At 41.1% G+C, this 26,435-nt stretch overlaps 1 protein-coding gene across 1 annotated transcript in view; it reads right to left on the reverse strand.

The window, feature by feature from the left end:
- Nucleotides 1-1,530: 1,530 nt before the first annotated feature.
- The window catches only part of ANAPC2 (anaphase promoting complex subunit 2), a 1,102,972-nt gene continuing 1,078,067 nt past the window's right edge, over nucleotides 1,531-26,435 (reverse strand). The window contains 2 exon segments of the mRNA XM_044058339.1: nucleotides 1,531-2,105; nucleotides 2,108-2,282. Coding sequence (XP_043914274.1) covers nucleotides 2,071-2,105; nucleotides 2,108-2,282 — 210 coding nt within the window. The 3' untranslated portion in view covers nucleotides 1,531-2,070.

Below are 26,435 nucleotides of genomic sequence, written 5' to 3' on the forward strand. Positions count from 1 at the left end.
TTTTAAAGATATCCTTGCAGCCATGCTTGGAAGACACTGTACAATTTCCATTGTCTTCAATGTTCCTGTCTGGATGTCCACCTTGCCCAGTGCTTCCCAAGGTACTTCTGAAAAGTAATTAGAATTACCAAGGATCATTGCAGCAACCTCCTTTTGGCCCAGGCAAAGTTGGTTCTGCCTTTCAACAGAATTGGTCAAGGACAATTACCAGAAACTTCCTCACAGACGGGATCACCTCATCCAGAAAAAAGGAGGTCATTGTCCCACTGTACTCTTCCCTCATTAGACCCATTATAGAGTATAATGCTCCGTTTGGTATGTACCTCAAAGACATCTGCAACAGCTGGAAAGGCCACAGAAATACCTCACTAAAAGAATCACAGGCCTAAAGCAGATGCCATATGCTGACAGTCTAAAAAAACTCCAGCTATACTCTGTGGCATATCGTCTACTCAGAGGTGATCTCTGCTTAACATACAAGGCCATGTCAAACCCTGAGCTGTTGGACATGCTCCACTTAAAGAAATCCCAATCCCTCTGAGCCACACGCTCCAGGGATCTAAACCTTATCACAATGAACAAAACATGCTGGAGGGATAGATTCCTGACCCAGAGACTCCCCACACTCTGGAATAGACTGCCCATACATGTCAAGCAGAGCGCCTCATTGGCCCTCTTCAAAAGGAACCTTGATGATTGGATGGGAGATAGGAAATTCAACCCGAGGATCATGTCAGTCGCCCTGCTAGACAGGGGCCCAGAGAAGTAAATATTGTGGGAAGAAATATCCAGGGAATTGTTATGGCTAGACTTGCATAGGCCTTAGGGCCGATAGCCTAGTACCAACCTATGAACCTATGTTTGGATCTCACTCCTTAACATAAGGAGCATTCAGCATAAATACCTGTTTAAGAAAGAACTTAAACTTTTTCTCCTGAAGACTTGGCCATGCCCTTGTCAACCCCCCACTTGAACTAGTCTCCTCTCTTCTCATCTTATCTGCTTCTCCCTATCAACTCTTCTTCCTCCTTGTACTTGCTCTAGCAAACTGTATTTATACTGCTCTTGGTGTAATATTCTCTAAACCTTTTAATTATTTGGCCTATGCTTGTATACTGTTCTCAAATTTTGGAAATTGTACTTAACTGTTATTTTACCTATGCATTGTATTGCTATACACAAATTTTGATTGTACTATATTTCTGTGACTCTACTTTAATATTTTGTAAATATCATAATCACTTGCATTATCTCTGGAGCTTTTCTCCTCGGGTCTCCACTGAAAATGGGCCCCTGGCTCAGTTGGACTAACCCGGTTAATACATGTCAATAAATAAAGCAGATCATTTGTTACTTGTTCCTGTTCAGGCTGCCATCAATCACATTTTTTCCAGACAATATACATTATAAAGGCAGTAACAATGGATTTCTTTAATTTACTGTAGGCACTAGGAGTATGACATCCAAATAGTTTGAGGAAGGCTTTCAGATAAGTTCTATGAGTGGGGCTATAAACAACTAGGCAACCACTCTGATGAAAATCATTTAATACAGTTGATAAAGTGGTGTTTCTTCAGACAAATATAAAGGAATTTAATGAAAACAGTAAAACAATGCAGGCTCAGACTCACTTGATCAGTACCAAAGATTTTCTTTTTTCATTCTCTACCCACTGGTCTTTCTGAGCACTAAAAGTGAGGCTGTAACAGCAATAACAGATAACTGAAAATAAAATAATTAACATGTTGAATGAGCGGCCATGACCATATAAAAATATTTAACTTTGGTGATTTTATCACAAATCTTCTACAGTGAGTTATACTCTGACGTGCAAAGCACACCTTTATATTATCCTGTTACTTTAGCAGAAGCAACCACCACTTCATTATGTAGCAGGTCTATTTAAAAAAATATCAGTCCATCAGCAATCCTTTTCACTTGCCTGTGATTCTCAGACTGACTTGTTTTGACACTTTTTTTTTTGTATTGTGGACCCAAGCCTTTTGGTAAGTTTACTGGTGTATAGCAGTTTAGCCAATAATAATTTTAAAGTTACTTTTTCAGTAAGTGCTATCGAGAATTCTTGGGGATACGATACACACCCCAGAGTAAACAAGCTGCTGTTCTAAGACTTTCTTCTGCAAGAAGACTTGCAGCTCCTGTTGATCAATCTCTGGCACCACAGGTCCCGTCATCACAAACATTTTTAGCATGTTATGGATCCGCTCCAGAGGCAGGCTCTCCAAGTTGGTTAACATTGCCTGTATGTAGGTCCAAAATAGCTGAAGGGAAAGACAGACATATATATATATATATATATATATATTAAAGACAAAAGACATACACACTTATCTTAATATGACAATACTAGTAAACTACATTCCTCATGTAACAAAATAGATGGTTGATACCCCTTTTGTCTTCAGAAACATCATTACAGAAGAAGTTCATTTTGTGAAGTCCAGTTTCATTCAGCTCAGTCTGATTACATCCTATCTGCTTCTACACTGTATCTGCAGATGGCATTACACACAAAAGTATGAAAACAAACAGAATGTGTTGGGTAAAGTCCAAAGCCACATGAAAAATGGCTGCCCCGACTATAAGCAGACGCAGGCTAACAATGAAAAGCCTCCCCAGGCTGGTATCATCTCAGCTGTGCAGCCCTATTAACTGAACCTATAAAACAAGCTCTTCGCTAAGCACTGAGAAACTGTTCTATACAATTTTACAAGGAAGTATACCCAGGCAACTACAATACTGGAAAGCCTAGCATGTTTCTGTGGGAAAAGAAAGTAGTTAAACTTTCACTGACTTCTCAGTTAAAAAAGGCTACCACCACACCTGGCCTCCACATATCCAGAAACAGCACTAAGTTTGTTTAGTACTTCAACATCCAATCAACAGATATGCAAATTCATGCAACAAAACAGGGTAGAAAAATATGAAATCAACACCAAAAAGAAAGGATCTAAAGCATATGCTGATACATGAAGTACACACACAGTATTTCATGTTTTCTATCTTTGAGATGATTAACTGTATGCAGAATCCAACAAATTCAGCTAAATTCTCTGTAGTTGTGTGTTTAACAAGCCTATGCTTCACAGATATCTGAGGAAGTAACCCCTAAAAGAAAGCTAACATAGCAAAAGCAACCCTATTTTTTTTTGGTTTGTTTTGTCCCCTGCTTACCATCAGCTCTCTCCCTTTGAACCACGTTACTGATCCATTCATTCTCCCTTCTTAATAGCCATATGGCTCATTCATTCCTTGCAAACATGGATCAGGCTTATCATTTGCTGAACAGTCACTTAAATGAAGGAAAAAGTTTTTTTCGGCTTACTATCCATCTTCCTTGAGCAGACCTGGAACATGCTCAAGGGGCCAGTGTACAAGATGCTCAACAACTGCCTTCCTTCTGCAAGTGACAAAATCAAAGCCCAGCCCCTTTAGAAGCTGCACTGTCACTGCACACCTTGGCCACCATCATAAAAAGTGTCATGCTCTGTACACCCTCTTCTCCCCGAGAGAAGTTAACAGGCTCCACTCAAGTTCCTCTCCTACCATACCCAGCTCTTCCAGCTCCAGGGCTTCTAACCAAATCTCATATGGTTGGGTCATAGTCAGGGTTGTACCCCTCTATGCCAGTGGCAAACTATAATAGCCCTGGATGTGAAGTACTGATCCTTACCACATCTCTCTTTTTGAAACACTAATAAAAATGACAATAGCACTTGAAAACCAGTTTACTATAACGCAACCCATCATAGCAAAAAGAGCAGATCAGACATTTTAAAGAACTTCATAGGTTCATAGATTAGTACTAGGCTAACTGCCCTTGCGAGCCAATTTATGCCTAGCCAATTATCCCTTGTGAGACTCAAACCTTGCACCTTGTGTTTGTAAGGCAAACACCTTAACCATTAGGCCACCCTCCCAAACCTCTATAAAAGTAGGCACACAAATATTTGAGGTGGTATAAAGGGGTCTATACCAGAACACCAAAAGTTCACATTTTTGAATGTTCTTACATCGACCCCTAATCAGCTAACGCTGACAACACTGAACATTCAGAACAGCGATTTTTTTCCTATGGAAAAAATTTGCTGTTCCAAAACACACACACAACACAAGCACACCAAACAAACAGCAATCCCCACACACACACACACACAAAATCTTACAGCTAAATCTACACTTAACTGTACAAACACCACTAACTATCCACTTACCTTAACCCAAACCCTAAGGTTCATCACTATCGCACACTCACCTCACCCGCACCCTAACCCCCCCTTACCCTCATCCACACAATCGCACACACATCTCCCTCGTGCCCTAACCCTAACTCACCTAACCCACTCCCAATCTCACACTTACCTGAACCCGACCCATAACTTTCCAACACAGCGCTGAAAATAGCGAAACGACAGAAACAGATAACCAAATTCTTTCCCTAGGAAAAAATTTGGTTATCTGTCGTTTCGCTATTTTCAGCGTTCGCTGAATAGGGGTTGATGTAAGAACATTCGAAAGTATGAACTTTCGATGTTCTGATATAGAGCCGTATAAAGTATGTAACATTCTTCTTGACATTTGATAATGATTTAAGGAAGAGAAGACATTCTGAACCAAAACACCACCCAAAAACACACCAGGAATGAAAGGAGGATTAGCAGACAGAGGCACCCCACTCCTTAAAAGGGTGAGGCCACAGCAGCTTGCAGTTTGACTAACATTCAAGGTGAGAAACACCTACTAGTTAGATTGTTAAACTGGCTGAAGGAAGACTTCTCTGAATACTTCTAAAGCAAAACTGAAGATCCAAGAAGAATATGTTAAATCTCCTTTGATGCAGGAGATATAAACTTTCTAACCTGGAAGTCTGTAGACAGCAAAGAAGGGCAGATACATATCAAGGTGGACAGGCCTACAAAGCAGAAGCATAAACTTTGAAAGAGGAATAAACTAATAAAAACTATTGGTTCCAACTATACTGATGGTTTGTCTGGACCTTCTGGTGGTTATTTCAGTGTTGATTTACTAATTCCTGCTCAAAGGGGGGGGGCATAACTAAGATGGAAGCAAAGGCAATCTCATTAGAAATGGAAAAAGAAGTGTGTGTGTGTATGTCCATGTTGTGAGTATATGTGTGCATGAAAGTGACAATGAGATCAATTGAGCCATTGTTTTATGCTTGCTAAGCAGCACGTTTGCTGCTTAGCAAGTGTAAAACAAACTAATTATTACAAAAAAAATTTAAAAGTGTATGCATGTGTGCATGTATGAGTCTGTTTATGTTTCTGTCTGCATGTGAGAATGTATGGGTGCTTGCGTGCATTAAAGCGGAAGTGTGTGTATGTGCATGTATGTGAGAGGGGGAGACAAATTGAAAAGTGGATGCAACTCATTTAAAATTAAGAGGTAGGCATACCTGTCAACCTCTTATCTCAAGAGATCCAGATAAAGCCTAAAAGAATAGGGGACAATGGCTCAAAAAGAGAGACAGAGTTTAAATATTGCTCTTATAAAATTACAGGATTTATGTTTTTGGAGGATAAAAAGTCCATACCCGTCAACTTCAGGGAGACCCCCGATTCCCTTCTAAAACTGGTGATATTTGGAAAAAAGGTGGTGAATTACACATGCACAACGGCAATAAACAAGAATTATAGCAATTCACATTCTGTTATCCTATCAATGTTTCGGGTTAACAGAACTAATATTTTAGGTGTCCCTGGCTATTTCTGGATTTGTCGTTGATTAACTGAGAGCTATGATAAAGTCTTTAACTCATTATTCAGTGACTTCAAACCTCCAATGATTTACCAGCATATACTACAGGAAGTTTGAAACAGTAGGCAGATAAACTATTTTACATGAAAAATATTAAAAATATATATAGTAATTAAAAGAAAGTACAGTTGTATAAAATCTTTGCATAACAGCAGATGTCCTTCTCTTCACTGCTGCAGTATTCTTTACTATTAGGAATTTCTTGTGTAAGACTGCCTGATTTTACGCCAGTATACCAAAGTCTTATGATCTTGTATGCACCATACATCACACATATGGTCTCTGCACAGGACAGAGCATAAATGTGATGTACGGATGAAGTCACCCAGAGCTGAACTGCCCCAGAAGAGAACAGTCCATGCACATACAGGAGAAAAATGCATTAGAAAAAGGGAGACCCTCAGCCAGAAGGGAATCCAGAACAAAATAAGTGGAGCAAATACTACAACAGTGAAAAGAAGGACATGTACTGTTATGATAAGGTTTTGCACAACTGCACTATGTCCCTCTATATCACTGTTGCAGTATTCTTTACTAGAGAGAGTAAAAAAGCTTAAGAATCAAAATGGGAGGTGTAAGGGGGAGAACAGCCCTCAAACCCATACAAATTGGCTCTAGCAAAACCTGCTCAGGCCCTCAAAACCATATCCATAAAGATATGCACTGAAGACCAAGTAGCAGCTTCAAGGACGGAATTGGTGCCCAGTTCCTTAAAGAAGGCACCAGAAGCAGCAACAGCCCTATTGGAATGAGCTCCAACAGAAACAGATAAAGATTTGCCATGAAAAGAACAAAAAGAAATGGCCTTAGACATCCAGGAGGACATGGTTTCCTTAGAAACAGCCAAACCCAATGTCCTGGGATAAAAGGAATCAAAAAGCTGGTCAGACTTACGAATGGCCTTAGTTTAATCCAAACAGTACCTGAGCTGTCTGTGCAAATTTAAGGTAAGAAAGACCCTCTCACTAGCAGAATAAGAAGGGGAAAAAGGAAGAAAGTTGTACTGACTGAGTCAAGGACAGTTCATTCACTACCTTGGGCATAAAAAGGAGTATTAGTACTAACAGACACCCTGTTCCTGTGAAAAAACAAAAAGAAGTGCCCATACAATATTGCAAAGAAGCAAAATATTCAGGCTCAAAAGGAGCCAGAGTCAAGTTTTCCAAAACAAAATTAAGGTCCCAAGGAGGAGGAATGTTTCCTTGGAAGCCTAAGATGCAGGATGCCTTTCAGAAATTGTTTGACCTCAAAACAAGACGCCAAGGGAGGAGTCAAGGGCAGACCAGCAGAAATGGCTGACAAATGGCCCATCACAGAAATAAAAAACAAGCCAGAATCAAACAACTCACACAAATAGAAAAGGACCAAAGAGACCCCACAATGAAAAAAGGTCCTGGTTACGAGCATGGCATCTGAGAGAAATTTTTTGCCATTTGGACATATAATATTTCCTGGGTGAAGGTTTCCTTCCTCTTGTGAAACCTTCAGCACATGCTCAAAAAACAGGTGCCTCAAAGGGATCAAAACCCACAGTGTCTGTTGAATAGTGGACAAGTGAGGATGTGAGAGACCCTTGTTCTGTGTGAGGAGGTCCAACAAGGTCCAACCATGTATAGTAACTTGTGATGATTGCTCCTGACCAGAAACATTAAGGGGGAACCAGTGATGTCTTGGCCAAAAGGGAGTCACTAGCAAGATTTTTGGAGAATCCAGCTGAATCTCCTGCAGGACTCTTGGAATTTGAGGAAGAGGAAGAGGAGGGAAAGCGTGAAGAAACATCCCCTTCCAAGGGGCAAGAAAGGGCATCAGTCTTCCATGCCTGATGGCATGACACTGTGGAACAGAACAGAGGGAGGCAAAATGATCTACCAGAGCAATTACCCACTGATGGACAATATCCAGAAACACATCTCTGTGAATCATCCATCCGTGAGCCTGTGTTTTGGACCTGCTCAAAGTGTCTGCCTCTACAGTCGTGCTCTGCACGAATGTACACTACTTGAAGAGTTAACTAATAACTGAGAGCCACATCCCAAGCCTGAAGAGTCATCCTGCAGACATGGCAAGATTTTGTGCCTCCCCGCTTGTTGACATAACACAGTGCTGTAGTGTTGCCCTGTGTACACCTTCAAGGAGCCTGGAGAGAACTTGTGGTGAAAAGCCTAAATGGCCAGAATCAGAGCTCTCATCTCTTTGATGCTGATACCATCTGATTTCTGATGGTGTGGCCAGAGAGCCTGAACTTTCAAGTGACCATATGAAGCCCCCCACTCCATGTCTGAAGCATTGGTGAGCAGTTCTTGAGATGGGACTGGAGGGGCAGGCATAGGTTGAGAGCAAACTGTTGAATCCACCACTCAAATTCCTTTTTAGACACAGAAGGAGAGGTACACAAATGCAGGGGGTGACAATGCCACAGCCAAACTGACTTGAGGTACCCTTGAACTGAAGCTTCCGCATATGCAGTCTGGCATTGGAATAGAAGATGCCACAAATCCCAGAGCCTGAAGACACACACTAGCTGGAACGGCAGTGAGAGGAAGAAGAGACTGAAAGTAGGTTGTCAATGACAAAACTTTTGCAGGTGGAAGAGAGGACAACATTGGCACTGTCTGAATCCTACATCCCAGAAACATATACACATGATCCTGAGAGGGAGTCAGAATGGACTTTTGGAAGATAATACTGAACCCCAGACTTTGAAGAAGACACAGTGAACTAGAGATCTTCTAACTGATAACAGGGAGAAGCAGCCTGAATCAGCAGGTCATCTAGATAAGGAAAAATCTAAATGCCTTGGAGCTTGCAGAAAGCAATCTCAGGAGCTAGGCATTTTGCGAATACCTTGGGGCAGTAGGGAGGCCAAAGGGCAAAGTAGAGAATTGAAAATGAAAGAAACACAGAAATGTAAAAACTTCCTGAAAAGAGTGAATAGGAATATGAAGGCAAGCATCCTTTAGATCCAAAGACATCAGAAAAGCCTGGGGTAGTAAAAGAGGAAACAGGGTTTGAAGTGTAAGCATCCAAAAAGAATGGACTTTGAGAAAGGTGTTGAGCATGGAGAGTGTGACGACTCGCCACTGGGTCGGTAACCAAGGAGTCTCAATCCTCACCACTGGCAAAAGTAGAGGACATTCACTGGGAGAATGAACAGGTACATGCACAGTATTTTCAGATGCAGCTCTCTGCATCAAGTGCAATTTCTGTTTAGAGCACACCGAGACCAGAGTTAGTCCAGGGATGGTTTCTCCCTCTTCCCTCAGATACCCAGTTAGACTCTCCACTGGCAGAGGCACAGCTATAAAATTGAGACCTCAGCTGAGTGACCAAGCTAAGCACTCCAGCACCCTCTGTCCAACCAGTGCTTCATGTCCCTGCCCAAGTAGATGACACACACACTTTGAAGTTTGATTTACAAGTGCACGAACACACAACTGGGAAAGGCTGTCACAGGTTTACGAGTCATGGCCCCTTTTGCCCAGATTATAACGTAGTTACCACTGCCACCAGTCACTCCTGCCAGGTAATTTAAGGCCCTTAAAGGGTGTCCATCTTACTGTAAAATATTAATATTAATACAAATGGTGGTTTGACCAAGAGCAAGGCTGTTAGAAGTAGCCCACACAGTGTCACCACATAAATATGCTTGCAGAACAGGCTCAGATAAATAAAGAAAAAACAATATCTAAACTAAGCTTCACTATATTCCTGACTGTATCCAAGAGAATTACTATACCCTAATAACTTACTAATAAAGCAAGGCAGATGAAGTGGTGAATGGTTATTCTTGTTGTCAGGTCCTAGAGAAAATACAGAATGCTCCGACTACGGGACTTCTCACAATAATATCTAAAATATTACTGCTCGGATAGCTTGCTGAATGACATAATTTCTGGTCATCTGACTTCTAGTTCTCATGCAAACCCCCCATTGCTGGCAGGACTTAGCACCTACCTGTAAAAATACACACACAAGGGTTTTTGCTCAGATCTTTGGCAGGTGCTTGAAGTAATAAACAATTGCATTCCTCCATGCTTTCCGAGTAGTAATTCGTTCACCCCAAAAACAACATAGAAAGCTTCCTAGTACAGACTTTGAGTCTCTGGCTGAATTGAAACCTGTGAGATAGCATCTTTATGGCCTAGCCTATAAAGTGATTTAATTTCAGATATTTTTCTAAAGTTTGCTGGACTGAGGTTAACCTCCTTTATTCCTGTTTCCACTGCTTGTTCTCTTCCAGTAGGGCACACTGTGGATACATTTTAAACACATGCACTTTACAAATACCTTTTCAACAGAAACATCTGTACAAAGCAATTTGATATACACAACATACAGTTCTAATACACTTGTAACACAAGCATTTTATATAAATTAGTTTGATATTCACAAATGACATATAATTACTTACAAAATTCCAGCTGGCAGTACCTCCTTTCGTCACAGATAGATACAAAGTAGGTCAAGCCCCCCCAAGTTTCGAGGAACCAGAAACATCCTAAAATACAAACTCTTTCCTACTTGAGAAGGGGGAACAGGCACTAGTTCCTCGGTTCACCAGGGACCCTAGGACATCCAGGAAATGAGGAAGTTGCTCTAGAGGAGGTTGAAGAATCTCTGAAAATGAGGGAGAATTTCCATACCATGAAGTAACTGTGACATATGACAGAAAGAAGTATCCAACACAAGAAGAGTGAAAACGAAAATGTTAACACTGGTACTGGCAATTAAACTACGGCACAGCTCGAACAGAGAGATGTCTTTAATGTAAACAATAATCCACACTGTTAAAAGCAGTTCATCTCGTTTCCACACAGTAAAAACGAATCTTCAGGTTACAAACAAATATGGATGTTATGTGATCCTATCTCGCCTACATTCTGACTGATGGGTTCGGAGTCGATCCCTCGGCTCCGACTCGGCACGCTTATGCCAAAGAGCGAAGTCTCTTATTGGCTGAGCTTACTATATCCCAGGATGCACCACTACCAGTCCCCCAGATCTCGTTTGCCGCTAACAAGCAAAGACGTGGTCTCGAGCTTGGCTGAGCTAAGTAGGGTTTTTTCTCTTACTTTCCTGTCAGGAATTCCTTTAAAACTCAACAAAAAGCTGTTTTAACAGCTATATCGTATTTTTGTGTATGATTGAAGTTTTTTTTGTGGAAAAACTTTGTGTAGTGATTGCGTTTTGTCTGACTGGAGGTTCCATTTGGGTTGAAGGGCCTTCCCTTGTCAGCCGTTGTCTGTCAAGTTCCTTTTTATTTTTAAAGGTTCTTGTATTCCTTGGTCATACCTTTCTATTTGTGACAGTTCTTGATTCAAAGAAAAGAATTTCTCTGTGATAGTTAGTGTGTCTTGTATTTTACTGGTTATACACTAATTTGGTTGCCATTATGTCACAGGCTCCTAGGCCTTCAGGGTTTAAAAAGTGCACTAAGTGCAGTTTCAAAATGTCGATCACAGATGATCACTCTCTGTGTGTACTGTTTGGGCGCCAAACATTTGCAGGAGTCCTGTAGCGTCTGTCACGCTTTTTCCTCGAGGGTCCTCCAAGAGAGGAAAAATAAACTTATTCTAAAAGGCCTTATTAAATCATCATTTGAAGAGGCATTAGCTTCCTCTCCTTCTCCTGCTAAAAAGAAAAGGGTGTCGGCTCCGACCAGTCCGTCGGAACAGACCGCCAAAAGACATAGGCAGGCTTCTCCTTCGGCTCCACGGACTTCGGAGCCGAGGGCGGAACGGTCTGCCTCGATGCCTCCAGCCTCGACTCCTCTGGGTTCGGAGCAGACGGCTGGGGCATCGAGAGGCGGGTCACCTTCATCGGCTCCACTGATCTCGGAGCCGATGAAGGTTGTCCGCTCAGACACTTCCTCCTCGGCGCCGAAGCCCTCTTCGCACCGATGGAAATTGGTTTGGACACTTCTTGGCGCCGATAATTGTCGAGTCGATTCGAGCCGGTCCCCTAGTCCCTTGGAGCCGTTGGAGAGGCCTACTCGGACCCATTCGGTCTCTTCCAGGTCATCAAGGATGTCAGATTCGGACATAGACAGGGTGCTCCAAAGACTGTTCCAGTCCCCAGTCTTTCAGAAATTTGTTTCGGCTCCGACCCACTTGGCTTCGGAGCCGATAGCCCATTCCATTGCCATTCCTCCTCCGACCGCTTCGGCTCCGTCGGAGCAGGTGCCGATGGAGCCAGTGGAGATCCTAGGGTCGGCTCCGACCCTTACTCCAACCCCGGCCTTCGGGTCCGAGTTTAGCACACGGACTTCTTCGGCCGGACCCGGGGGTGACGTTTCGGGGCCAATGCTGTCGGTTCCAAGCCTTCCTCTCAGTGCTTCGGCCGCGGGACTTCCATCTGCTATCATGGCTCCGGGGACCGGACCCTCCCAGGATTCTGGGGGTCCGGCCTTCAGAGCTATGAGGAGTGCCTTGGCCAAGTCTTCTTCGGCCATCTCTACGGCTTTACCGGCACCTTCCCTGGGCATGGAGACTGGGTCTTTGGCAGTTCCCCTGTCTCTAGGCAGCGGAGCCCCGGGGACTGAGGTTACCCCCACTGGGGGTTCCCCTCCTCCTGAGGGTCTTTCGGAGTTGTCTTCGGAGGAGCCCCCAAGGAAGAGATCGTGCAAGAGGAAGCACGTGGACTCCCCCGATGAGTTTCTTACATCAGACACTGATCTTGATGATGCGGAGGGGTCCCCAAAGTCGTCCTCGGATGATGTCTCATTTGCAGAAATTCTAGAGATCCTTAAGCAACGAGGCGGCTGGAATTCCAAACCCCCCTCCGCTGATGAGTCGGTGTTCCTCAAGGCCTTCGGGGCTCAGCCCTCCGCCTCCTGGGTGTCTCCGCCCTTCGACGAGCTCCTGGATTTGGTTTGTCGGAGGGCGTGGGAACATCCAGATACTGTGGAACCAGTGCCTTCTCGCCCTAACAAATTTTTGTCTGCCCCACCCGAGAAGGAGTTCTTAACGAAAGGCGTGGCTGTAGATGCCATGGTGGTGGCATCTGCTACCCAGCAGGGCGTGGCAGAGGCTTCAACGTCCGTCCATCCTCCTAATAAGGAGTCTAGGAGCATGGACCGGTACGGGAAGCGCACCCTGACTTCAGCGGCCTTTACTCTGAGGTCCCTGAATTTGGCACATTTCACCAGACTACAGAGGGATCTGGTCAAGGAGCTCTCAGACTCCCTCTCAGGTAACCTACCTGAGCAGCTAGCCCAGTCGGTTAGCTCTCAGTTGGCTATCCTTACCTCGATTTCTAACTCGTCCATGAGGCTCATTTCATATGCGGCTGAAGGGGCGGGCAGAGCGGCAGGCACAGGCGTGGCTCTACGGAGACAAGCCTGGCTCCGTTTGTGTCATTTCGCGGAGGCCTTCAAGTCTTCCTTTGCCGACGCTCCCTTTGATGGGTCCTCTTTGTTTGGACCCAAGGTAAAGACACTCTTACCGCTGTGAGCAAGAGGGAAAGACTTTATCTGCCGTAGAGCACGTTATTCCACTCCCTTTCGGCCTTATCCCAAGGCTAAAAGAGGAGGGAAGATGTGGTTCCGCAAATCACAGAAATTCTTTCCTCAACAGCAGGAAGATTCCCCTTCCAGAGGCAGAGGACGGGGAAATTTTTCTGGGAGACGCCGTCCCAGAGGCGGCAGAGGCCCCCGTAACACTGGAGACCGCGAGTCCTTTCGTGGCTCTTCAGCCTCCCACACTCCATGAGGGGTTGCCCAGCTGTGCTGCTCCGGAGCCAGTCGGGTGCCGTTTTGCCAAGCACCTAAAAGCCTGGGAGTCTATTACTCAGGACAGATGGGTGCTTCGGATTATTGCCGGAGGTTACACCATTCCCTTCACACACTCACCCCCACCGTCCAAAAAATCCCGGACCCACCACCCAGTCAAAGGGAAATTGCAGCCGCAGAAGCTTCAAAGCTGCTAGAAAAAGGAGTCATCCAACCGGTCCCCACAGACCAGATCGGATCCGGAAATTACTCAAGGTTCTTTTTAGTGCCAAAAAAGACAGGGGACCTGAGACCCATTTTGGATCTCAGCAAACTAAACCAGTCCGTCATGAAGTCCAAATTCGAATGGTCACTTTACAATCCATTCTCCCATTGTTGGAGAAAGATGTTTGGATGTGCTCCATAGATCTCAAGGATGCCTATTATCACATACCGATACATCAGGCGTCCAGGAGGTATCTGCGCTTCAGCCTGGGAGACGGTCATTTCCAATTTTGTGCACTGCCCTTTGGTCTCACCACAGCCCCCAGGGTGTTCACCAAGTGTTTGGCAGTAGTGACTGCTCACCTGAGGAGTCTCGGATTCCAAGTGTTTCCCTATCTGGACGACTGGCTCCTGACTGCCACCACCAGGCATCTACTACTAGAGAACCTACAAGCCACCATCTCGGTGGGTGCTTCCCTGGGAATTACATTCAACTGGTCAAAGTCTGTCTTGCTGCCTTCTCAGCGCATAAGATTCATAGGAGCAGAGATAGACTCAAAATTAATGCGAATCTTCCTTCCTACCGAAAGGATACAAACATTATAAGATCAAGTCCGAGCCCTGCTTCTAAGATCCAAAGCCCCAGCCAGGATGGTCCTGCAACTTTTAGGTTCAATGTCTGCCACGGTTCTCCTAGTTCCTCTGGCAAGATTGCACATGAGGATTCTTCAGTGGCTGTTATCGACACAATGGTCTTTTCAGGATCTCCCCCTCAATCATCACATACTGATTACAGAAACGTGCAAAGGGGACCTCCGCTGGTGGCTTCTGCCATCCAATCTGAATCAGGGAAGACCTTTTGTTATACCCCCTCCGGTGGCCACCTTGACAACGGATGCCTCCCAGACAGGGGCATTGTCTGGGCAGGTCAGTTCAGGGTTCTTGGCTTCCAAACGAAACATTTCTCCATATCAATGTGTTGGAAATGAGGGCTGTACTTCTGTCCCTACAAGCCCTCCACAAGTTTCTCCCTCAAGGCATTATCGCTATCCACACAGACAACATGTCGGTGGTCTGGTATCTAAACAAACAAGGAGGGACCAGATCTTACCCCCTTTGCAGAGAGGCCATGAGGGTGTGGGAATGGGCAGTGGCTACCAACCGCTTCCTGGTAGCGACCCACATTCCAGGAAAATCCAATGTATTGGCAGACAGACTGAGCAGGACTATTCTCTCTCCTCACGAGTGGTCCCTGAATGAAACAGTAGCAGCTCAGATTTTCAAAAGATGGGGGATTCCGTGCTGCGACCGGTTTGCAACACCACAAAACACAAAGTGCAAAAGGTTCTTTTCCTTGACCCCGCGTCAAGGGGAGGCAGCTACGGATGCTCTAGTCCAACCTTGGCCAACAGGACTGCTTTATGCTTTCCCTCCGGTTCCACTCCTCTCCAAAGTCATCCAGAAAGCTTCCCAATTGGGGTCCACAATGATTCTAATTGCTCCGTACTGGCCTCGTCAGGTATGGTTCCCCTACCTACAGAAATATACTCTGGACGGTCCTTGGTTTTTGGATCTAACTCCAGACCTTCTGGTTCATCAGTCGGGACAACAGCACCAGTCCCTTCACACTTTGAAATTAACAGCTTGGCTCCTCCACTTCCGACTTTAGTCAGAAATCACACCTTGGACCCGGAAGTTATTCACATTTTATCTTCAGCCCACAAACCCACCACTAAGAAATTGTATCACAGTAAGTGGAAGAGGTTTGCTATCTGGGCTCAACTCAGAGGCTTAGACCCTATTACTGCCCGATACCAGAGGTCTTGAAATTTTTAACATCCTTGTTTAATCAAGGATCTTCAGTCTCTACTATTAAAGTCCAACTAGCAGCTATCTCCAAATTTCACGAATCCATAGACCCACCGTTGATGAGCAGCAGATTATGTAAAACTTTCATGAAAGGTGCTGTGCTTTTAAGACCCCAGTTTTTCATCCTGCCTCCGTGGGATCTTGATTTGGTACCGTGCCTTAACATCTTCCTCTTTTGAACCGGCTGCTACATGTGAGTTGAAATATCTGTCTTGGAAAACTGCCTTCTTAATTGCAATTACCTCTGCAAGAAGAGTTTCAGAACTTCAAGCCCTATCTATCAAACCACCGTACTTGATTTTTCACAAGGATAGAGTATCACTTAGGCCTAATCCATCTTTTGTTCCAAAAGTTTGTTCTAATCTCGGTCTCCAACAATCTCTAGAGCTACCAGTTTTCTTTCCAAAATTTTCAAACAAAGCGGAATACACCTTGCATACATTGGATGTTCACAGGCAATTGTGCTTCTATCTAGACAGGACTCAACAAATTCGAAAAACAGATCAATTGTTTGTGTCCTTTTCAGATAATAAACTGGGTAAAACCATCACTAAAGCTACTATTGCCAAATGGATTAGAGATTGCATAACTCAGGCTTATTCCTCTTCAAATAAGCAACTTACAACATCTGTCAAAGCTCACTCTACTAGAGCTATGGCTACCTCTATTGCATTTCATTCCAAGCTTGCTATTTCTGAGATTTGTGCTGCGGCTACTTGGTCCAACCCGCACACTTTCATTTCCCACTATAAATTGGATGTGGCATCTAAAGGCGAGCATCATTTGGTTCCACGGTACTCAGGAGTGTTTTCCAGTGAGCCACCCAGGATTTAGGTGCTAGGGACGCTGTCCCATCAGTCAGAATGTAGGCGAGATAGGATCACATAACATCTTTTAGTTATGTACTCACCATAACTTCAGATGTTTGGGATCCATCTCCACATTCCTAATACCCACCCTCCTTCCCCCTGCCTTGGAGATCAGAAGAGATTGAACGGTTTGAGTTCTACTGTTTTTATCTTGTATCATCTGTCGATGTTATATAAGCAGTGCATGCGTGTGTGCATGTATGCGGACAAACTAGATCTGGGGGACTGGTAGTGGTGCATCCTGGGATATAGTAAGCTCAGCCAATAAGAGACTTCACTCTTTGGCATAAGCGTGCCGAGTCGGAGCCGAGGGATCGGCTCCGAACCCATCAGTCAGAATGTACGCGAGATGGATCCCAAACATCTGAAGTTATGGTGAGTACATAACTAAAAGTTAAGCGCTTTCATCTGTAATCAACAGACTTCTTCAGAACCATATAAAATCACTTGTTTAAATACATGTTTTGGCGCCAAAAATTATTTGAATTTAAATTAATTTTAAAGAGACTTATCAATATATATATATATATATATATATATATATATATATATATATATAGATTCACTTCATAACCTCAAAATACTGAAAACTCGAATTTCAGTATCCCGAGGCTATAAAGTCGAAAAGTGAAAACATTGCCTACTCAAAATATAGAAATATAAAATACCGACGCCCAAATAAACGAAAACAGGTAACGGCAGTACATATCATAATATCGAATGTCATGAAAATACCTTTAATCGACGCAACTGCAATAGACAAAGTACGCAACTGAAATACATAAAAGAAACATCCACACGTAATATGTGCATTGTTTATACAGACATCACGTCTTCACATCAAGAAATACCATGTATATAATGAGGCATGACGAACGCAAACAACAGCTACTGTACATCCGCTACTATACTCTGAAGCATTAAATGAAGTTAATAGTTTGCACTGCTGCTACCCGTAACTGAGGGTGCGATAAATCATTTTCACTGCCGGAAAGCCTGTAAATTAAGTGTCACACAGTAGCGTACACGCTACGAATTAAACACCAGTTCAGAATATATATATATATATATATATATATATATATATATATATATATATATATATATATATATATATATATATATATATATATATATATATTCTAAACCAGTTACATTTTAAGTAGTCTAGTGTGCCTGGAGCATTTTCAGTCATTTTGATAACAGCAGCCATTCAATGTAATGCAATATCTACAATGCAATTACCGTTCGACATTTACAACTTATTTACAACGGTCGACATTTCACATTTCGCGGTTTATTTCATTCGATATTTTGGTATTTCGGCTTTATAGCCTCAGGATACTGAAATTCGAGTTTTCAGTATTTCGAGGTTATGAAGTGAATCCATATATATATATATATATATATATATATATATATATATATATATATATAGAGTGAATGGATTAAAATACATAAAAATACATAAAAATTGATGCATTTGCACATACACATGATCAATTGATCTACGCTGTATAAAATATGATATAAAATATGCATGTGGATATAATTTATATAAAATATATAATGAATGAAATATTGCTAACTATACCCTAAGCTGTACATATAAATAATTGATGATGTATGTTGATACAAAAAACAATGAGTGAGTAATAAAAAGTAAAATGTGTGATGAAATGGAATACTACACTACACTACATCAGGGTGAGAAATGGTTTAATACTTATACTATCGATGCCAGGAAATTTTGTGGCATTTGTTAATATTTGCCATTTACTCTCTTTCATTGCTAAAAGTGCTTTCCAGTTCCCACCTTGTGCCAAAATGTCCACTTGATCAATTACAGCAAACTTAAATTGATGTGTATCATCTTCCATACAAATATGTTTATACAATGCATTATTTTTGTCCTTCGTCTTAATTTTGTAGAAGTGCTCATATATACGTTTCCTTAACTGTCTCTCAGTTTTTCCTATGTAAAATGCTGGGCAGGCTGTACAGGTAGCTAAATATACTACCTGTTTGGTGTTACAGTTACCTGCCCTGCATCTCACGTGTGTCCTGTTGATATCCTCTAACTTAATGTCCACCACTTCATTTATATTTCTACATTGCTTACAAGATCCACATTTTGTAGTACCCGTTAATTTATTTTTAGAATAAGTTGAATTTGCTGCCTTTTCCAATAACTTTTTAATATTTGGAGCTGTTTTGTATACAAACCTAGGGCTCCTTTCCCAATATAGAACCTGTTTCATCATTGACTGTAATCAAATTCCAATGTTGTTTAACCATGTCTCTGATGTATTGTACATATGGGGTATACATCAAGACACATACTCGATTATTTAAATCACAAACTGAAGAATTATTCATTCCTGTGTCAGTGTTAGCAACTTTAAACGTTCTACCTAATAAAGGTAGGTATTTGATACCCCATTGCTTTTTCACATATGTGACTACATCAATTAATAGAACTGAGGTAACTCCTATTTCCAAACATGTTGAATATAAGCTGAAGTTCCTGTTCCATAACTTCTCTGGTAGATGACATGCGGGCAGCCCTTATGCACTGTCCTTTAAAAACATTTTTGAACATATAGGGTGGGTGATTGCTATCAAATTCAATATAATCATTAGAAAAGGTGGTCTTCCTGTATATTCTAGATGCAAAGCCCCCTATGGCATGACTGATGAAAGTGTCCAAATAGGCTATGCCCACATCACTGACGTGATGTGTAAATTTAAAAAATTCTGTGGTACCATTGATGTAATCCATTAATACCCTTATTCTCTCATGTGTACCCTTCCATAAAATAAATAAATCATCCAAATATCTGGTGTAAAAAACAATATCGGAATAAAATGAGCTTTTAAATAAAAATTCTGTCTCCCATTCTAACATGACAAGATTAGCAAAAATAGGGGCACATGGCTACCCCATTACACTGTCTAAAAAATTCTCCTTGAAAGTGGATATAATTGTGATCCAAAATTAATCCCATCACGTCAGTAATTAGACAAATTTTATCCCAACTCATGTTGGAAAATTTTCTCAAACTATTACAAAAATATTCAAGTCCGATCTCTCTGGGTATACACGAAAATAAATCAACCACATCAATAATGATGAAAATGAGTCCTGCATTCCAAATTTCAGGCGTAAGTTTACTCAAAAAAATTCCAAGAATCCTTAGTTAAATGCAATATATTCTCATAAATAGATTTAGTCCATCTATCAATGACCACACCCATGTTATATGTTTTAGACTTAGACCCAGAGATGATAGGTCGAAATGGAGGGTGAGTTAAGCTTTTGTGTACCTTAGGTATACCTATAATATTGGCCAACGTTGGATGTTCTACTTTCAAAAACGAATAAATCTAGTTAGTTATTCTATTATCAATCAAATATTCTTCCAGGGTCAAATCTATTCTCTTATATCCTATATTGATTTCATTTAATAAAACAACAACATAATTACCTGATTGGTATAAAATATTATGCATTTCACTCATGTAATCAAATGAATTGTATACCACAATACCGCCCCCTTTATCTGGCTTCATTAATCTAATTTCATTGTTATTCATAAGTTGGTTAAGGCAAGCACGTTCTTCTTTAGACAAGTTGTCCTTGAAGGCGTTGTTGTATACCTTCCCTTTCTTAACATTTTTGTTGAATCTATAAACATCTTGACACACCATACTTTCAAAATTCATTACCTGTATGTTTAAAACTGGAATATATGTACTTTTCTTTTTAAAAACTTGATGTGCTGCCAATGTTTTGTTGTCCCCTTGATGATCAAACTGTATCTCTAAATTGAGTCTTGTACAAAAAAAATGTATTTCTTTGATAGTGTCTACTAAATTAAAATCTGCTTTTGGAATGAACTTCATTCCTTTGCTAAATAATGTAAAAAATTCCTCAGTAATATTTAATTCGGTATAGTTGAATACATTAAATCCATTAAAAGTATGCAAAACACTTTTTTTCGCCTTCTAAATAATCAGAATTATTGTCATATTTTTCATTTGAATAATTCTTTGTTGGCTTGGGAGATGTGCAGGTTTCAATTGCAGTCTCACTGATGACATTCATATTTCTATTAACTGTTGCCAAGCTATTTAATGCTCTTTCTTGTTCCACTAATTGCATGCCTTTTTTGGGGCAGGATAAAATCTGCTCCCCTGAAAATTTGTATTCTTATCCATTTGTCTTGTCCTATTCCTATAACTGTGATGTCTATCTCCATCAAACACAGATCTATCTTGTGGCCAAATATATGCCCTGTTAGCATAATGTTGTTCCACATCACGCTGTATTTTCCTACTCTTCCTATTGTGTATACGCTTAGCTTTCTGTTCCACTGTATGAAATTGTTTGTCAAAAATCTTTCCACTGATTAAATAAAAAATTATTGACAATATCATGGTTCAGTTTATCCACTTCTCTTACTAGGACAGACAATTTTTCATCATTCTGCTTGATCAACAACTTCATATAATCAAAGCCAAAACTGTCAAACAACTTATTAAATTCATTAATAATACCTATATTATATTCTACTCCCAAAGGCAATTTGAAAAACCTTAAGCCCTTGGGAACAATTTGTAAAGCAATACATTTTACTAAATAAGCATTGTCGATTTTTATATTCTTAATAGATAATAATTTCTTTCCTAGAACACTGATCATATCTTTGATAGACTCGTTGGATAAACTGGGACATCTCCCATCATTAGCAGCAACATTATATTCATCAACATTTTTAAATTCATACTCATCTCTCAAACATTTGTCAAGAAAATCTCTATTAAAAATGTTTGTATCACTATTGACATCATGCATCTTATGTCCACTAAAATTGTGATACTTCTGTTTAGTATACAGACTATAAGCATGATTCCGGTTAACAGTACCTTTAACATGATCCTGTTGTGTCTTCGTGATTGCTGAATAAGTTTTAACAGGAAGCCTGTTTTTAGGTCGAGCTCCCATTCTATCCGCTTCATTTCTGACATGAAACAAGCTGAAGTCGAAAGTAAATTCTTTTTCAGATAGTAAACTAACATTAAGATTCCTGTCGTTAGCCTCAAAGGAATCCTGTGTATTTAGCACAACATCTTCGCTGACACACACTTGCCCATTAGGAATAGTCGTTTGCGTGCTGATATTATTACCCGTGGGAATGGACAAGCATTTAGCTGAAGAATTACCGTCAGTTACAACCCCTTGCTTAGGGGATGTAAGTGTCCGTCCCACAAGCTCTATTAATTTAGTAACTTCTGCTTGCTATGAAGTTACCTCCGAACAAAGTTGGTCGAAATCCTCCCTGCTCAAAGCTTGCGACAAGTCATTGCTTCCTGCCATTCCAGCTGGTCAACCAAAAACAAGTATCCAACACAAGAAGAGTAAAAACGAAAATGTTAACACTGGTACTGGCAATTAAACTATGGCACAGCTCGAACAGAGAGATGTCTTTAATGTAAAGAATAATCCACACTGTTAAAAGCAGTTCATCTGGTTTCCACACAGTAAAAACGAATCTTCAGGTTACAAACAAATATGGTTAAGCGCTTTCATCTGTAGGGTGGGTGATTGCTATCAAATTCAATATAATCATTAGAAAAGGTGGTCTTCCTGTATATTCTAGATGCAAATCCCCCTATGGCATGACTGATGAGTGTCCAAATAGGCTATGCCCTCATCACTGACGTGGTGTAAATTTTAAAAATTCTGTGGTACCATTGATGTAATCCATTAATACCCTTATTCTCTCATGTGTACCCTTCCATAAAATAAATAAATCATCCAAATATCTGGTGTAAAAAAACAATATCGGAATAAAATGAGCTTTTAAATAAAAATTCTGTCTCCCATTCTAACATGACAAGATTAGCAAAAATAGGGGTACATGATGCCCCCATAGCTACCCCATGTACATGCATATTTTATATCATATTTTATACAACAAAGATCAATTGATCATGTGTATGTGCAAATGCATCAATTTTTATGTATTTTAATCCATTCACTCTATATATTATGTCTCTTTAAAATAAATTTAAATTCAAAAAATTTTTGGTGCCAAAACATGTATTTAAACAAGTGATTTTAAATGCTATATGGTTCTGAAGAAGTCTGTTGATTACAGATGAAAGCGCTTAACCATATTTGTTTGTAACCTGAAGATTCGTTTTTACTGTGTGGAAACCAGATGAACTGCTTTTAACAGTGTGGATTACTGTTTACATTAAAGACATCTCTCTGTTCGAGCTGTGCCGTAGTTTAATTGCCAGTACCAATGTTAACATATGACAGAAAGACCCTAAGTTTGCAGTGATCCCTATAGTAAAGAATACTGCAACAGTGATACAGAAGGACATCATACAAATACAAAACAATTTAACATATAGCCCATTCTCTAAGCACAATAATGAGCTCAAGGGTGGAAGTTACTATTTAAATAACACCTCCAGGGGTGTAGAGGCACTCCACCAGCAGTGCCGGCCTCAAAACACCTCTGGACAGGAGTTACTTGCACACCACCACACCCTGTTGGTCATTATTGCATGCGTTAGGAGGCTGTGAGAACTCAGTTGCTAAGCTGAAGGCTTATTTGATCTTATCCTACACCACCATCTAGTGTCCAAACTCAATAACATCTCTAATTCCGTAAATTTCACACAGTTAAAATGTCTGTAAGCACTGGAACTTATTTTTTACTTATTTTATTTATTTCCGTTTGCTAGCCAGATCAGTAGGCCCATTTCAGCCACAAAGCAGACACCATGGTGCAAGGAAAACAAATATATATATATATATATATATATATATATATATATATATATATATATATATCTATATCTATTTGTCTATATATATATATATATATATATATATATATATCTATTTATATCTATCTATATCTATGTATATATATTCATATATACATTTATATATATATCTATATATCTATATCTATATATCTATATATATATCTATATCTATCTATATATCTATATCTATATCTATATATCTATATATATATATCTATATCTATATATATATATATATATATATATATATATATCTATATATATATATCTCTATATATATATATCTCTATATATCTATATATATATATATATCTCTATATATCTATATATATATATATATATATATATATATATATATATATATATATATATATATATATATATATATATATATATATATATATATATAAGTTTCCATTTCTTCCTGTCCTCTGCATCATGCTCTTTCACACCAACTGCCTGCATGTCCTCTCTCACCACATCCATAAACCTCATCTTAGGCCTTCCTCTTTTCCTCTTACCTGGCAGCTCCATCCTTAGAATCCTTTTTCCAATATACCCAGCATCCCTCCTCAGCTCATGTCCAAACCAACGTAATCTCGCCTCTCTTGCTTCGTCTCCAAACTGTCCAACCTGAGCTGACCCTCTAATATACTGATTCTTAATCCTGTCCATCCTCGTCACACCCAGTGCAAATCTTAACATCTTTATCTCTGCCACATCCAGCTCTGACTCCTGCCTTTTCGACAATGCTACCGCCTCCAACCCATATAACATAGCTGGTCTCACTAACCTCTTGTAGACCTTCCCTTTCACTCTTATTGGTACCAGTCTGTCACAAATCACTCCTGACACTCTTCTCCACCCATTCCACCCTGCCTGTACTCTCTTCTTCACCACTCTTCCACACTCACCATTACTCTGAACTGTTGATCCCAAGTACTTAAACTCATCCACCTTTAACACCTCTACTCCCTGCATCCTCACCATTCCTCTACCCTCCCTCTCATTTACACACATATATTCTGTTTTAGCCTTGCTGACCTTCATTCCTCTCCTCTCTAAAGCACATCTCCACCTCTCCAGGGTCTCCTCAACCTGGTCCCTACTCTCACTACATATCACAATGTCATCTGCAAACATCATAGTCCACGGGGCCTCCTGTCTAATGTCATCTGTCAACCTGTCCATCACCACAGCAAATAAGAAAGGGCTCAGAGCTGATCCTTGATGTAATCCCACCAAACGTATCTGTCACTCCCACCGCAGTCCTCACCAATGTCACACTACCCTCGTACATATCCTGTACCACTCTTACATACTTCCTATGCCACTCCTGACTTACTCATACAATACCACAACTCCTCTCTAGGCACCCTGTCATATGCTTTCTCTAAGTCCACAAAGATACAATGCAACTCCTTCTGACCTTCTCTGTATTTCTCCAACAACACTCTCAGAGCAAATATTGCATCTGTAGTGCTCTTTCCTGGCATGAAACCATACTGCTGATCACTAATCATCACCTCCCTTCTTAACCTAGCTTCCACTACTCTTTCCCATAACTTCAAGCTGTGACTGATCAGTTTTATCCCTCTGTAATTACTGCAGCTCTGCACATCACCCTTATTCTTAAAGTATAGGTACCAAAACTCTTTCTCCACTCCTCAGGCATCCTCCGACTTTCCAAAATTTCATTAAACAATCTGGTTAAAAATTCCACTGCCTTTTCTCCTAAGCACCTCCATGCTTCCACTGGTATGTCATCTGGACCAACAGCCTTTCCATTCTTCATCCTCTTCATAGCTGTCCTTACTTCCTCCTTGCTAATCTGCTTCACTTCCTGATTCACTATCCCCACATCATCCAACCTTCTCTCTCTGTCATTCTCTTCATTCATTAGCCCTTCAAAGTACTCTTTCCATCTACTCAACACACTCTCCTCACTTGTGAGTACATTTCCCTCACTGTCCTTTATCACCCTTACCTGCTGCACATATTTCCCAGCTCTGTCCCTCTGTCTAGCCAATCGGTACAGGTCCTTTTCTCCCTCTTTAGTGTCCAATCTCTCATACAACTCTCTATATATGCCTTATCCTTAGCCTTTGCCACCTCTCTCTTTGCCGTGCGCCTCATCTCCTTATACTCATGTCTACTTTCTTCATCTCTGACAATCCCACTTCTTCGCCAGCCTCTTCCTCTGTATACTCTCCTGTACTTCCTCATTCCACCACCATGTCTCCTTGTCCTCCTTCCTCTGTCCAGATGTCACACCAAACACCTTTCTAGCAGTCTCCCTTACTAGCTCTGCTGTAGTTACCCAGCTATTCGGTAATGCTTCATTGCCTCCCAGTGCCCGTCTTAACTCTTCCCTGAACTCCACCTCACAATCACCCTTTTTTAACTTCCACCATTTAATCCTTGGCACTGCTTTCACACTCCTCCTCCGCTTCTTGATCACCAACATCATCCTGCAGACCACCATTCTATGCTGCTTAAATACACTTTCCCCAGTCACCACTTTACAGTCTCCAATCTCCTTCAGACTGGCCCTCCTACATAGGATATAATCCACCTGTGTGCATCTTCCTCCACTCTTGTACGTCACTCTATGCTCCTCCCTCTTCTTAAAATATGTATTCACCACAGCCATGTCCATCCTTTCCGCAAAATCCACAATCACCTGACCTTCTGCATTCCTCTCCTTAACACCATACCTACCCCATCACTTCCTCATCCCCTCTGTTCACTTCACCAACATGCCCACTGAAGTCCGCTCCAATCACTAGTCTCTCATCCTTGGGTACACTCACCACCACTTCATCCAACTCACTCCAAAATTTTTCATTCTCATCCATCGCACACCCAACTTGTGGAGCATATGTACTAACATTCATCATTACCCCATCAATTTCAAGCTTCATAAACATCACTCTATTAGACACTCTCTTCACCTCCAAAACACTCTTGGCATACTGGTCCGTTAGGATAACCCCTACCCCATTTCTTCTGCCATCCACACCATGACAGAACAATTTGAACCCGCCTCCTATACACTTGGCCTTACTTCCCTTCCATCTGGTCTCTTGCACGCACAATATATCAACCTTCCTTCT

The sequence above is a fragment of the Protopterus annectens genome, chromosome 16.part0 (assembly GCF_019279795.1).
Source record: "Protopterus annectens isolate FY-2018-M chromosome 16.part0, PAN1.0, whole genome shotgun sequence".
NCBI lineage: Eukaryota > Metazoa > Chordata > Ceratodontiformes > Protopteridae > Protopterus > Protopterus annectens.